Source organism: Canis lupus, chromosome 20 (genome assembly GCF_011100685.1).
Source record: "Canis lupus familiaris isolate Mischka breed German Shepherd chromosome 20, alternate assembly UU_Cfam_GSD_1.0, whole genome shotgun sequence".
In the NCBI taxonomy this organism is placed as follows: Eukaryota; Metazoa; Chordata; class Mammalia; order Carnivora; family Canidae; genus Canis; species Canis lupus.
The window spans coordinates 39,603,139-39,616,683 of NC_049241.1; the positions used below are offsets into that span (position 1 = coordinate 39,603,139).

Sequence of the window (13,545 nt, forward strand, 5' to 3'; positions counted from 1 at the left end):
GGGCCTTTCAGTCTGGCAGGCGACTGGGGGTCTGGACCAGGCCTCCTGGTCCCTCCTCTGTCCCTGCCTGCTGTGGCCTCAGCTCCCCCATCAGCATGCAGAATTCACCACTGGTGCTCAGCTGTCTTATCTGGGCCGCTAAGGTGGGGTTGGGTGGTTGGGGGGGTGGTGGAGGTGGAGTTGGAGAGGAGCTGACTCCCCCAGACCCAGCCACCCCTACTCCGCGTTATTTTGCCCCCACAGCCTCCTCCTGCAGCTTGCAGCACCACAGACCTTTCCTGCTCCTCTTCCCAGCATCCTCTAGGCCTTGCTTTGTCTGCAGTTGTCTTTTTTCTCTGCCTCTCACGTCTTCTCTCTCTCCCCAGGGCATTGGGGTGGGGGGAGGCGTCCCAAGGCGCAGCTCACTCCACCCTCAGCTCCTCAGTTGGAGCTAGAGCTAGTCCGGCCCAAACCTGAGCCTGTCCCTGTGCCTGCAGCTAAGGTCTCCCTTCTCCATGGAGTTCCTTCTGCCTGGGGGGCCAGCTAGGCAGGAGCCCCTAGGTTGGAATGCACACTCAGCACTTGCTAGCTTGGTAACCTCCAGCAACTGTTCTGCTTTGAGCCTCAGTTTCCTCTTTAAACCAGATGAAAGCAGTGCAGGGACTAAGTGGGACAGGAGGGCCCTCCCTCTGGTTTGTGCCTCCAGCTGGAAAGCAAACCTCCCCCCCCCCCCCCCCCCCCCCCCCCCCCCCCCGGCTTCCATCTTTGGGAAGCTGGGTGAGAGTAGGTGGGTATCCCCTGCCTTCTGCTGAAAGCCCTGGGCAAGCTTGCCCCAACTCCTCAACTGTACAAACAGGCTGTGGGGTCGTAGTGGGCCCTGCAAAAAGTATTTCTGCGAGTCAATAATCAGGCTGGTGGGTGAAGGGAGTGTGAGAGGCAGAAATGCATTTTATCGACCACAGAAATTATTTACCTGCATTGGAAAGAAATGCTAAGAGACTGAAGCACTCATTGTGCAGGGGTCCTGCTTGGCCCCTGCCCCACAGCTGGGTAACAATGCCCCTTCCAGCCTGAGGGAATTCCAGGGTGGGGGTGGGGGCAGGGGACCTTCAGAGTCTGACAACTTGTTGCTTGTCTGGCTCCACACATAGCGAGGCTAGGTCAGGTCCTCCTGACTCTCAGAGACCTGGAAGAGGCCCTGGGACCCTCCAGTACCTCAGAACTAGTTGAGAACCCCTACCCCCACCCCCCATAACCTAAACCAGCCTGGCCCCATAGACGATGGAGTGCTGCCATCTGGTGGCCACCAGCAGCACAGTGTCCTCCTCCAGGGCCATCTCCCCTTCATGCCCCACCTGTCCCTGAGGACATTCACCTTGGGAATCAGGTTGACTAGTGGCTGGAATCTGGGTGCCCTTGAGACCCCCCCCCCCCCCCCCCAGCCAGATTGCATGCCTGGGGAGCTTAGCTCAGGCCTGGCTGCTCATCTGGGCTTTGAAACTTGTTTGATGCATGGCCATGACAGCTGCTCCTGGATAGCCCTCAAAGCCTGAATATTGCAGCAGTTGTCTCAGCCAAGGGCAGGCTGGACTTGGGATCCCTAGAGAATCCAGCAAGAGACCCTTCCAAATTTGGCGTTTGGGTTTCCTTGATTAGGACGTTTGCACTGCCCTCACAGCACCCCATCAGGCATGGAGGGGGAGGATTAACAGCTCTGGGAGTTGGGCAGGACATAGCACACTCATCCCTGGCCTTGGAGTTGGAGCAGACCATGGAGGACTGGTGGGGAGTGGGCATGCCTGGGTTCTTGGGGCTTCAGCTCTGGTCCTCAGGGATGAGAGCCATTCAATACCCAGAAACCCCCAAATGTGGCCTAGCATGAGGCCAGAACCAGAGGTACAGCCTGTCAAACTTCAAGAAATGGGCTCAGATGGAAGGTGAAGGCTGTAGTTAACTGGTTTGGCATGCCAGTGATGGGTGTGGCTGGGCAGCAGGTTGTAAATGGAAATGGGGGCTTCCAGCTTGAGGGGCTGGCTCAAACCACTAGGGATAGACACAGACATCATGTTTGTAGGGAAGCCTATGCCAGGCTGAAAGATGTTATGGTCCAGAGCAATCTTTGTGGGACCTCTGAGCAGCAGAAAATGATGTCTGCACCAAATGGTATGGGACAGATTCAAGTGCTTTCCTGGTGTGGGGCAGCCCATATGGGGCTCAAGATGGCTGAAGGGGGCCTGGCTCCCCAGCCAGTGCTCAGCTTTGGCCCCCTCCACCCCGTCAAGAGGCTTCCACTAAGCCTTTAATGAGCTGGATGCATGTAATTAGGAGCTTCCCAGATTTCAGGATGTAGGTCTTCATCTGTAAGAATCTCCCATACTGGCTGTCAGATCCATTAAACTAGGTTGCTTATGACTGTTACCCAGGCACAAAGACCAGCAGCATGTCCATGATGCACAAGGCTCTGGAGGTGGGGCTGAGCTCCTCCCCAAGGCTGATTCTGGAAGGCAGGCATCTGTTGGACCCTTATTTGTGAGGTTTCTGACTTACCCCACGGAAGCCCAGGTGTGGGGCTTCTGCATTTGCCTCATCTTCCAAGGAACCTGTGGGAGGCTGGCTGGGGTGAGGGCCCATAAGCACTCACCTTCAAAGTATTTCCTGAGCGCTTTTTATCCCTTTAAAGGGCCAGGCCTGCCTGAAAATAAGAAAATGTGACCAGCCACCAAAGCTGTGGCATTCCAGCTTGGAGAATAAGCCCCCCTCCCTAACTATATGCCAAACATGGAGCCCATACATGGAGTTCAGGCAGATTATGCAGGATGGATCCCCCATCACCACATCGAGTGCCAGGTAGCCTCAGATATACTTCCTGCCCTCGTCAAGTATGGGGTTACTGGTCAAGATGATGACAAGGATGTGATGACCTCCTTTAGAATGGTAAACCCTACAAACCCCGAGCTGCTCCTCAGCAGCTGAGGTGAACAATGAGGGGGGTGCATGGAGGAGGATGGGGGAGGAATGGGGCCTCAGTCCCCATTCCCCAGCACCTCAGCAGGGCAGGAACAGCCCAACACAGCATGCTGGAGTAGTCTGCAGAAATGGGAGAAACAGAGGCACTCACACTCACTTTGGTCTTTAGAAAATTGAAGTGGAAAAGCTGACTCATTTATGACTGAATTTTCATGAAGAATTTTAAGACATATTAACAAACTCTTTAACTTAAGAATCTAAACATGATTAGAGTAAGAAAAATAACAAAATACTACTTATAAATAACTTTTAACACACTTATCTCACCACCAGGCTTGACTAGCTCAGACATGCTCTGCACACCTGGTCACCCAAGAATAAAGAGACACAGACACTCATTTTTCAAGGTATTTCTTTTGTAAAGGAGCCAGATTTGGCAACTAGACTGAAAATCTTCCAAAATTCTGTACAAATGTGTAATATACAAATATACACAAGGCTTTTGCCAAGAAAAGACAGCACAACAAATGACAGAGGCGGCTTTGGTGTCACATACCACCTAGGGCATCTCAACACCCCGTAGGAATGCGAGGGGCTGACAGACCACGACATGGCTACACATGTAAAACACACTACATTACACTATATACACTGAAGTATAAAAGACCCACCGTCCCCTTGGCCAGCTCACAAGCCCTCTGGCAGGAAGGAAGGCCATTCACCAGATAGCCCATATAAGGGGAACTCCTTTAAGTGGGAGAACCTTGTAGAATGGAGTGGTTCGCCCTAAAAACTATTAACAGCACAAGGCATGCCCTTAAAGAGACAGGTAGGTGCTAAGAGTGAATTTAGGAGATGGTCCATTCCTTGTGCTCTGAGGAGCTCCTTGTCATCTTTCCCTCCCTCCCTCTTTCTCTGCATTTCACTCCATCTCAGTGAACCGAGCAAACATGGCCTTCCGGACAGCATCTTTGTAGGAATCCGCACCCGACAGTCCGTATGCACTGCCTTTGGCTCCTAGGCCAGCTCCTTTTAGCCGGACTTGAGCCTAAGGGAACAAAATTTCTGTCAGCAAATGGCAAGTAGGGTGTGGACAGCTCCAACTCCGTGTCCAGGCAATTCCCAACCAAATAGGACCGCCCACCACCGGGGACAGAAAAGAGAATGTTTTTGAGACCTGACGTAGGTTTAAGGACTGAAGGAATAAAATGGTCTAAGGAAGACAGGCAGAGGGAGACATATTCCACAACCCTGCTCAGCAAGCTTGTGTGTCTAGTAAGGGCCCCAAAGCACTCCACTGAAGCCTAGGAAGGCCTGGTAATTATGGGCACAGATCATAGCAGGACAGCCTGATGTCAGCAGAACTTGCTTGCACGAGACAAACATGGTCTGTAACAGTCTGACCTAAGCCGTGTTGCCTGGTCAGAGAGAGCAATCCCTGGTGGTGCTCTTGTCTAGAAGGCTGGAGGGCAGGGACTGCTGATCCTGAGATTATATCTCAATCTGAGCTCTGACCAACTAAAAGATTTTTCTTCTTCTTCTTAAGATTTATTTATTCATGAGAGACACAGACTGAGAGAGAGGCAGAGACACAGGCAGAGGGAGAAGCAGGTTCCTTGCGGGAGCCCGATACAGGACTCAATCCCAGATCCTGGGATCATGACCTGAGCCAAAGGCAGGTGCCCAACCGCTGAGCCACCCAGGCGTCCCAACTAAAGGATTTATCATGGATAAAACTCCTACTTAATCAGAATTTGTTTTATACATAACCAAGATCACTTAGAAAGAAATGAAAGCATAGTACACCTTAAAAAACCCAATCTAAGTACATGGATCTGAGTAGGTGTGAAGTAAGAGGCTGTTCTTAACAAAGGACATAGACATATACAGTTCTCACAAGATGGCTTTTATCCAAAGGTACCAAAAGACCAGAAAAGTCAAGTAAGGCACCACACCCATTCCTCCCAACTGCCATTTTAAAAGGGGGGTGAAACAAAGTGGTGGCGCTGCCCAGAAGAGACTGCCCTTTGTGGTAAGGTAAAGCTGCCCCTGGACCCCAGGCTGTCTGGGTGCTTCCATTCATCTCCTCAGTAGAACAAGCCTACAAACCACTGAAGCCCAATCTTACTGCTTACCTCGATGGGGGCTGTGATGCCTTGACATTTTCTTCCTAAACCTGAGCCTTCCCGCCAACCCATGGCCTGCAGCATCTTGTTGCCAATGTTACTGTGGTCAATGCCATCTTTGGTGGGCTGCTCGTAATTCCTGCCAGTGGCAAACACACAGTTACTTAAAACAGCCAGAGCCCCTGCTAATGAAATGGAAAAGGTACACAACAACACATACACAGTGCCAGCATCAAACTGCTTCTTGCGCTTGGGCTCTGGAGGTTCTGGAATGCCGTACTTCTCTCGTCTCTCTGCAGCTCGATCTCGGTATTTCATCTATGTGGGAGAACAAAGGATGCTAGACATTCAGATCTAAATCTTCCAACAGCCTGCCTGACACACTGAGACTTCACGATTACCACCCTCAAGGACTATCCTAATCTGGAGCGTGGCCTCTTAAGAGTGGTCTGAAATACCAAATGCCCCTTGTTTCCCTCACTGCAGTTAGTCCTATCAAAAATGGTGGGTGTGTAGGGACTGTGTGGAATCTGGGGCAGAGCTACACCTGCAACAAGGAATTTTATTTCATTAGCTATTGCTTGTCAAGCTCTTTGACAGGCCTGCTGAGCCGCTGGTGCAGCCTACCAGTATCTAGAGGAAGAGGAGGGCAGAGCTGCCATTCCTCTTACCACCTGGGACAGGTCCACCTCCAGGGACAGATGGCACCAAGGAGGCTTCCAGAGACCCATTCATCAGGGAGCTGGTACTGTAAACAGTGGAAAAGAACAGGAGAGCAGAAGCCCTAGCTACAGATAGCCTGAACTATAAAATTAACGTGGAGTGAGAAATTTCAAGTAACTTGTCCACTTCATCTCTAACCCACGGACCTCTATTTGGATTTTAAAACTGGCTGGCTCTCAATCTGCCTCATGAACTATTAAATGCCTATCCATTATTGGCCTCACTTGCTTTTGCTGCCTTCACTCCAAACCCTGCCCTGCCTACCGCTTTCTTCCTTACTATTTGTAATTGTCTTATGTATGTAATTGTCTTATGCCCTGATGTCCCTTGGGCCTAATGTGAAGCCTCCCTCATTGCAGGCCAAACAAGATCACATTCTCCTTACTAAAATCCAGTGTACCTCACCAGCAAGATAACCTGGTGTTTAGGACTTGTGAGCTGTCTTCAGGATGTGCTTCCGTGCATCCTCGTAGACATAGTGCAGACCTCACAATGCACACAGATCCCAGGTCCAGGCTACATGAACCACAATGGCCAGGTGACAAATATGTGACAAATCCTGCCTTGCCCCTGGGACCTGGAACTAAGTGCTACAAATAAAAGCTAAAGGCAGATACAAGATACTCCTCCTAGTGGCAAAGTGATCCTTATTCACCTCTCTCTCCCTCAGCTCCAAGGCTTCCAGCTCCTGCTCACTCAGCCTGGATCGTCGGTAGATATCCATGTTTTGCTGTAAGAAATTTGACAGACATGGTAAGAATTTAGACCAAACTAATTTGAAATGTCATTTCTAACAATATCTATCTATTCTAAGAGTCAAAGCCCAGTTCAATATACCATAGCATGAAAACCAGAACCTGATGTATATGGAGCCCCCATGCTCTTTAACACTCTACAATCTGGAACAGACCACAATAAGAATAGCCTTTTGAAAGGTGATCGAACACTCCATGCAGGGATCTGCCAAACCTTCACCACAGTCAGGCCACTTGTGACACTTTGCTGCCTTCCCTCCCTGCCTTGGATCAGCTCAGAGAAGCATGGTCACCTTGTGAAGGTCTGAGAGCTGCTGGTGCCTGACCAGGGCATCTCTGTTGGGGAACTGGCGCCGGCAGAGCAGGCAGGCCATCTTTTTCCAGTCGGCCAGCTTCTCTTCCTCACTCTCCAGTCTCTCCACTAGCTCCTCTTCATTGTCGCTGTCACCACTGTAAGCAGCAACCAGACCCCTCTGGGAACAAGAGTGTGTCGTTGGAAACATACAATAGGAAGGAGCCATGACTATATGATAAAACACGCAATTCAAGATGTGTGAGAACTCCCACTGCCCCAAGCCATATTTCAACAGTGTGGAACAGTCAGGTCCTCAAATGCTGGGCCTGCCAGCCTCCTGGTATCAACCCTCCTGAGGCCCAGGAAAAGTTCCTGGATGGCTGTTTTCAAACTACTCACCACGTACGAATACCCAAATATAACAGAGTAGTGGCCCACCTAGACCAGTATCTACCAAGTAAAACATGTTTTATTGTCTTGATTTTCTCTTCCCAGACCATTAAAATTCTACTTACAAATGCAATAAAACTCAACTGAGCTTAGGAATTCAGGTTTCATTCACTGCTCCAGCTCACTAGCTCTCACCCAGAAAACAAAGCCTTGGACATGGATTCTATGTGCAGGACCTGCTCTAAATACCCACTGATAGTGAGCACATCCAGTTTTAAGTAGGAATCACAGCCAAGATGAAGGGGAGATACCCAGTGAGATAGCAAGCACAAATATGGCCTTAAAAACACTGGTGGTGGGCAGCCCGGGTGGCTCAGCGGTTTTAGCGCTGCCTTCAGCCCAGGGCGTGATCCTGGAGTCCTGGGATCGAGTCCCACGTCGGGCTCCCTTCATGGAGCCTGCTTCTCCCTCTGCCTGTGTCTCTGCTTCTCTCTCTCTGTCTCTCATGAATAAATAAATAAAATCTTAAAAACAAAACAAAACACTGATGGTCTTCTACTTACCTTGAGAGGATTCTCCTCATCTCCATTTCGCACCAGTTCTGGGATGAGCTGCTGCCTTTCGGCTAAGGCTCCCTGGGAAACACAGAACAAGTCATAAGCCTCACATTTTACTTAAGTTCCCTTTATGAAGTGTGGCCATTCTTGCTGTTACCTTTTTCTCAAAGAGAGCAAAGCCAGCATCTGCCGCAGCGGACTCTCTCCTTTCTTCTTCTCTCAAGGAGTTAACAGGTTGAAAGCTATTTTTAAAATTTTCTTTCTGCTTGTTTAAACTCTTAGCCCAGCGTTCCATATCTTTGGCGATCTAGTGCCAGACAACAACCACGAAAAACCATTTAGAAATACAGGACTTTAGAAAACTGTCTCCTGTGCCACAAATAAGCAGCCATTAAAGGTCTCACCTCAATCACGTGCTCTGGAACAAAACCCCTTTTGCCCTTACTTCTACCTACAAATATCTTCATGAAATGCAATGCATACACCCAAAGTCATTAACAAATACTGATTGAAAAAGCCTGTGAAGCTTCGAGGATATTTTTCCTTCTAAGTATGTATACAGGCAACTGACAATGTATGGTAACTTAAAAGTAATTTACAAAATGCTCTGTGAACTTGATGTAAATAAGATATGTGGCCCAGTTTTCTTTTGTTTTGGTTTTTATTATTCATTCATTCATTTATTTATTTATGATAGACATAGAGAGAGAGAGAGGCAGAGGGAGAAGCAGGCTCCATGCAGGGAGCCTGATGTGGGACGATCCCGGGACTCCAGGATTGTGCCCTGGGCCAAAGGCAGGCGCTAAACTGCTGAGCCACCCAGGGATCCCCTTGTTTTGGTTTTTAAGATTTTATTTATTCGAGAGAGAGAGAGAGAAGAGGCAGGCGGCAACATAGGCAGAGGAAGAAGCAGGCTCCATGCAGGGAGCCCGATGTGGGACTTGATCCTGGGACTTCAGGATCACACCCTGGGCCGAAGGCAGGCGCTAAACCACTGACGTGACCCAGTTTTTAAAAAGATTCAAATAAAGCCGACACAGATGCCACACCTGAAAACACAGAAAGAAAAAAAGAAAGCCCAATCCTCTAGAGAGAACTGAGTTCCCTTCCTGGGTCATGGTCTCACCTGCTGGGCTGTTTTGCTCTTGGGTTTCTCCTTCTTTTCCTTCCCCTCCTTTGCAGGAGGTAGGCCCGTCTGCTGGTGGGAGCTGGACTCTGCAGCTGGCACATAGGTCTCCTTCTCCCCATCCCAGTAAAGGTACTGCTGGGTCAGGGAATTGTAGTAGTACTAGAAACAAAACACAATTAATGCAGGCTTTCTGCTTTGTCAAACCCTTAAAAGAATATTTTGTTAAAAAGACATATCAAGGGATCCCTGGGTGGTGCAGCGGTTTGGCGCCTGCCTTTGGCCCAGGGCGTGATCCTGGAGACCGGGATGGAATCCCACGTCAGGCTCCCGGTGCATGGAGCCTGCTTCTCCCTCTGCCTAGGTCTCTGCCCCCCTCTCTCTCTCTGTGTGACTATCATAAATAAATAAAAACTTAAAAAAAAAAAAAAAAGACGTATCAAAATTCTTTTGTCAAAAAAAGGAAACACAAACATAAAACACGCTGTGGAAAAGTATTTATTTCCTGCCTAGAAAGAAGCTGCTGTACATGCTGGTGTGGTAAGAATACAGAACTAGCCAGTGAAGAAGTATGAAACTTCTGGGACAAAAGTAGAATATGGTTTCTAAAGAGTGTAGTTCCATTAATCTAATCCCTGGGCTTGGAGTGCACCCAAAGAGCCATGTATCTGACTCCTTTTCATAGCCCATTTATACAAACCAGGTGGCCAGAACAGGTGGTACAGAGGGTTTTTTTTTTTTTTTTTTTAAAGATTTATTGGGAGGAGGGTGGGGGGTGGAGGTGAATGGGTGACGGGCACTGAGGGGGGCACTTGACGGGATGAGCACTGGGTGTTATTATGTATGTTGGCAAACTGAACACCAATAAAAAAGAAATTCATTATTAAAATAAAATAAAAAAATAAAAAATAAATGATTTATTATTTATTATTTTTAGTAATCTCTACATCCAGTATGGGGCTCGATCTCAAAACCCTGAAATCAAGAGTCCATGTTCCACCAACTGGGCCAGCTAGGCACGCCTTAGAGGAGGAGCTTTTATTTTTTATTTTATTTTATTATTATTATTTTTTTTGGAGGAGGAGCTTTTAATCACACATCTTCCATGACAACCAGTTAACAGCCAGTTCATCATCAGGTTCAAACATCTGGAACCCTTTGGACACCCAGGCAACCAAACACAGGGTTGTAAAATGCCAGCTTGGGAGTTGAAAGGTGGTAAGTGAAGGAACTGGATCTGACATATGTAGGAAGAACTGCAATAGCAGATAGGTAGCACCTATCTCTCCTCCTCCTCTTCTTCTTTTTTTAAATGATTTTATTTATTTATTCATGAGAGACACACAGAGAGAGAGAGAGAGGCAGAGACACAGGCAGAGGGAGAAAGAAGCAGGCTCCATGCAGGGAGCCTGACGTAGGACTCGATCCCAGGTCTCCAGGATCACACCTTGGGCTGAAGATGGTGCTAAACTGCTGAGCCACCCGGAATGCCCCTTCTCCTCTTTTTTATTGCCTATTCATTCACTCTACCTGCTTAGCAGGGACCCAGGGACATGATACGCTATATCTTTTCTGGGGAAGATGGCATGGGTCAGACATAGGAGTCACAGCTGCCTATGGCCACTAAAAACTGCCTGGGTAATGGTTAGACTTCACAGGCAAGAGAACTAGAACCATACAAGACTTGGCTTGCTCACCATTCCACACCTCACTCTCAGAAACCACAAGCTCTCAATGCCAAGTTCCTGTTAAAAGCACTTATTTTACTATCCTATATATATAGCTCCCGGTCATAAGTAATTGTTTATTTATGGAGTGTTAAAGCTGTCTTTCCTCTTTAAAATAATATACCACTACCAAAAATAAAACATCACCCCAGAGATCTGCTAATTTCTACCCACAGATCAGGACACTAAGTAAAAGAGGCTGGACACAATAAGTCACATGCTGTCCACCTCCACTTACATGAAATGCTAAGAGGCAAATCTGCAGAGACCAGAAAACAAATAGTGGTTGATGGAGGGACTCAGGAGGGACTGCTAAGGGGACAGGTTTCTTTTGGGGTTAATAAAAACATTTTGGATTACAAATAAATAAAGAGCAAGGGGTGTCTGGCTGGCTCAGTTGGTAGAGCAGATCTTGATCTCAGGGTTGTAAGTTCAAGCCCCAGGTTGGGTGTAGAAATTACTTAAAAATAAAATCTGGGAAAAAGAATAAAAAATAAAATAAAATCTGGGGTGCCTGGGTGGCAAAGTCACTTAAACATCCAACTCTTGGTTTTGGCTCAGGTCTGATTTTGGGGTTGTGGGATTGAGCCCTGCACTCAGTGGGGAATCTGCTTGGGTTTCTCTCTCCCTCTCCCTTTGCCCCTCCCCCTGCATATGCTCATGTGCATCTGTGTGTTCATGCTCACTCTATGAAATAAGCAAATCTTAAAAAAAATTTTTTTAAGGTGCTGCCTGGGTGGTTCAGTTAGCTGCCTGACTCTTGATTTCAGCTCAGGTCTTGATTTCAGAGTTGTGAATTCGCCCTGTGTCGGGCTCCACACTAGGTGTGGAGCCTACTTAAAAAAAAAACAAAACCTCAGGGGATCCCTGGGTGGGGCAGCGGTGTAGCGCCTGCCTTTGGCCGAGGGCGTGATCCTGGAGACCCGGGATCGAATCCCACATCGGGCTCCCGGTGCATGGAGCCTGCTTCTCCCTCTGCCTATGTGTCTCTGCCTCTCTCTCTCTCTCTGTGACTATCATAAATTAAAACAAAACAAAACAAAACCTCACATACCTAAAAACAAACAAACAAGCAAACAAACAGTGAAGTTTAGCTCAATTAAAAAAGTACACAGGAAGAGAAACCACATTTTCAAACTTCTATCTAGGTCTTTACGTAAACACTAACAGCCATCTATAAATTTTATTGACAGGGCAGCCCCGGTGGCTCAGCGGTTTGGCGCCACTTTCAGTCCAGGGCATGATCCTGGAGACCTGGGATCGAGTCCCATGTCAGGCTCCCTGCATGGAGTCTGCTTCTCCCTCTGCCTGTGTCTCTGCCTCTCTCTCTCTGTGTCTCTCATGAATAAATAAAATCTTTAAAAAAAATTTTTTTATTGACAAAATAATCCATGGTCCTAGAAATCAGACTTGTGGTTACTGAAGGGGGGGGGTACTGGCCAGCAGGGGGCATGAAGGAGCTTTCAGCACACTAGGAATATTCTCTCATCTCAGCGCTGATATAGGAGTACGTACACATGTAAACATTCTAAGAAATGTACACTTCAGCTTTGTACCCTTTTCCTATATGTACACTATACCTCAAAAACATTTTTAACATTTAAATGATAAAATTCCTAAAATAGAAATTACATCTTGGTGGTTCTGAAGAATTTAAAACCAATCTGGGCCACTTACTCCTTTGCAGGAGTTATTTCATGTCATGCTTCATAAATGGACTAAGTGAAATGAAGATATTTTTAGTGAAATTGGGGAGGAAAACAGTGCACTTACCTGTGAGTTAGGGTCATAGTACAGCCCTGTTGTTGGATCATAATAATATCCTGAAGATTCGTCATACTGGTAAGTGGATGTGTCAGGCACTGCTGCAAAAACAAAAACCAGCACACAGTCATTCCAGGTAAGAAACAAGCTTTACTTGAAACTCTAAACCACTGAGATGTGGCAGGCCTTAATGGTCTTCTCTCATATCCCCAAGTGTCCCTCTGACACCCACAAAGGGAGAAAACGCTTACTAGACACAGACAACAACTAGGACCTTCCAACTGTCAACAGCCCCATGAGGTTTGGCTTACCATATTTGGTACCAGGAACTACACCAGTGGGGGAAGCGGCTGGGGCCTGTGTACTTGTGCTAGTGCTAGGCTGTGCTTCCTCAGTCTGGAAAGAACAGCAGCTTCAATATAATTTCAACTGTAAAGCCTCTTAAGAGAACTAAATCACTGCAATGATTCAGGAGGAAGGGCTCCCCTGACAGACATACTGTAGTAATGATCTAGGGCAATCCTTGAACAAAAAACACATGCTGACAACTTTCTTCCTAAAAATCAAGTTGAAGCATGCAGGAAGTATCAATACACCCTGTTTGGAATCTTATGTTCTAAATACATACCCCAAATTATTTTATCATCTAATACTACCAGAGAAGTAAGGTCGGAATATCTGTATATTATTCAAACCTGGCTCATGCAGCAGGAAAGAATAATACTTTATAGCAAAAGCAAGCCAGCCCCCCCACCTCCCCGCATCACCAGTTCTGTATTTAGGACAACAGGATTACCGGAGAGCTGGGTGGATTGGAGGTCTGATTATACAGCTGGGGACTCTGGGACACTACAGCTGCTGAGGTGGTGGTCACTGCTGTGCCTAATGATAAACACAGAGGTTAGGAAGGGCCGAGGCACTAACTCCAAGCCAAACATCTTTATCTGTAATGCCCAAACTAACCTTCTGTCTTTGTATACGTTTTTGTTTTTGTTTTTTTTTTAGGTTTATTTATTTTTAGAGGGAGAGAGCAGAGGGAATGGGTAGAGGAAGAGGGAGACTCAAGCAGACTCTGCGCTGAGACTGAAGCAGGGCTTGGTCTCATGAGACTGAGATCATAACCCTCAGCTGAAACC

General features: G+C 47.5%; 1 protein-coding gene across 1 annotated transcript in view; it reads right to left on the reverse strand.

The window, feature by feature from the left end:
• Positions 1-3,341: 3,341 nt before the first annotated feature.
• RBM5 (RNA binding motif protein 5) overlaps positions 3,342-13,545 on the reverse strand; it is a 29,180-nt gene continuing 18,976 nt past the window's right edge. The window contains exons 15-25 of the mRNA XM_038566392.1: positions 13,206-13,291; positions 12,721-12,805; positions 12,419-12,510; positions 8,919-9,080; positions 7,950-8,099; positions 7,799-7,870; positions 6,844-7,023; positions 6,451-6,525; positions 5,293-5,390; positions 5,082-5,211; positions 3,342-3,994 (exon numbers count right to left, since the gene is read on the reverse strand). Coding sequence (XP_038422320.1) covers positions 3,869-3,994; positions 5,082-5,211; positions 5,293-5,390; positions 6,451-6,525; positions 6,844-7,023; positions 7,799-7,870; positions 7,950-8,099; positions 8,919-9,080; positions 12,419-12,510; positions 12,721-12,805; positions 13,206-13,291 — 1,256 coding nt within the window. The 3' untranslated portion in view covers positions 3,342-3,868. The remainder of the gene's footprint in view (positions 3,995-5,081; positions 5,212-5,292; positions 5,391-6,450; positions 6,526-6,843; positions 7,024-7,798; positions 7,871-7,949; positions 8,100-8,918; positions 9,081-12,418; positions 12,511-12,720; positions 12,806-13,205; positions 13,292-13,545) is intronic.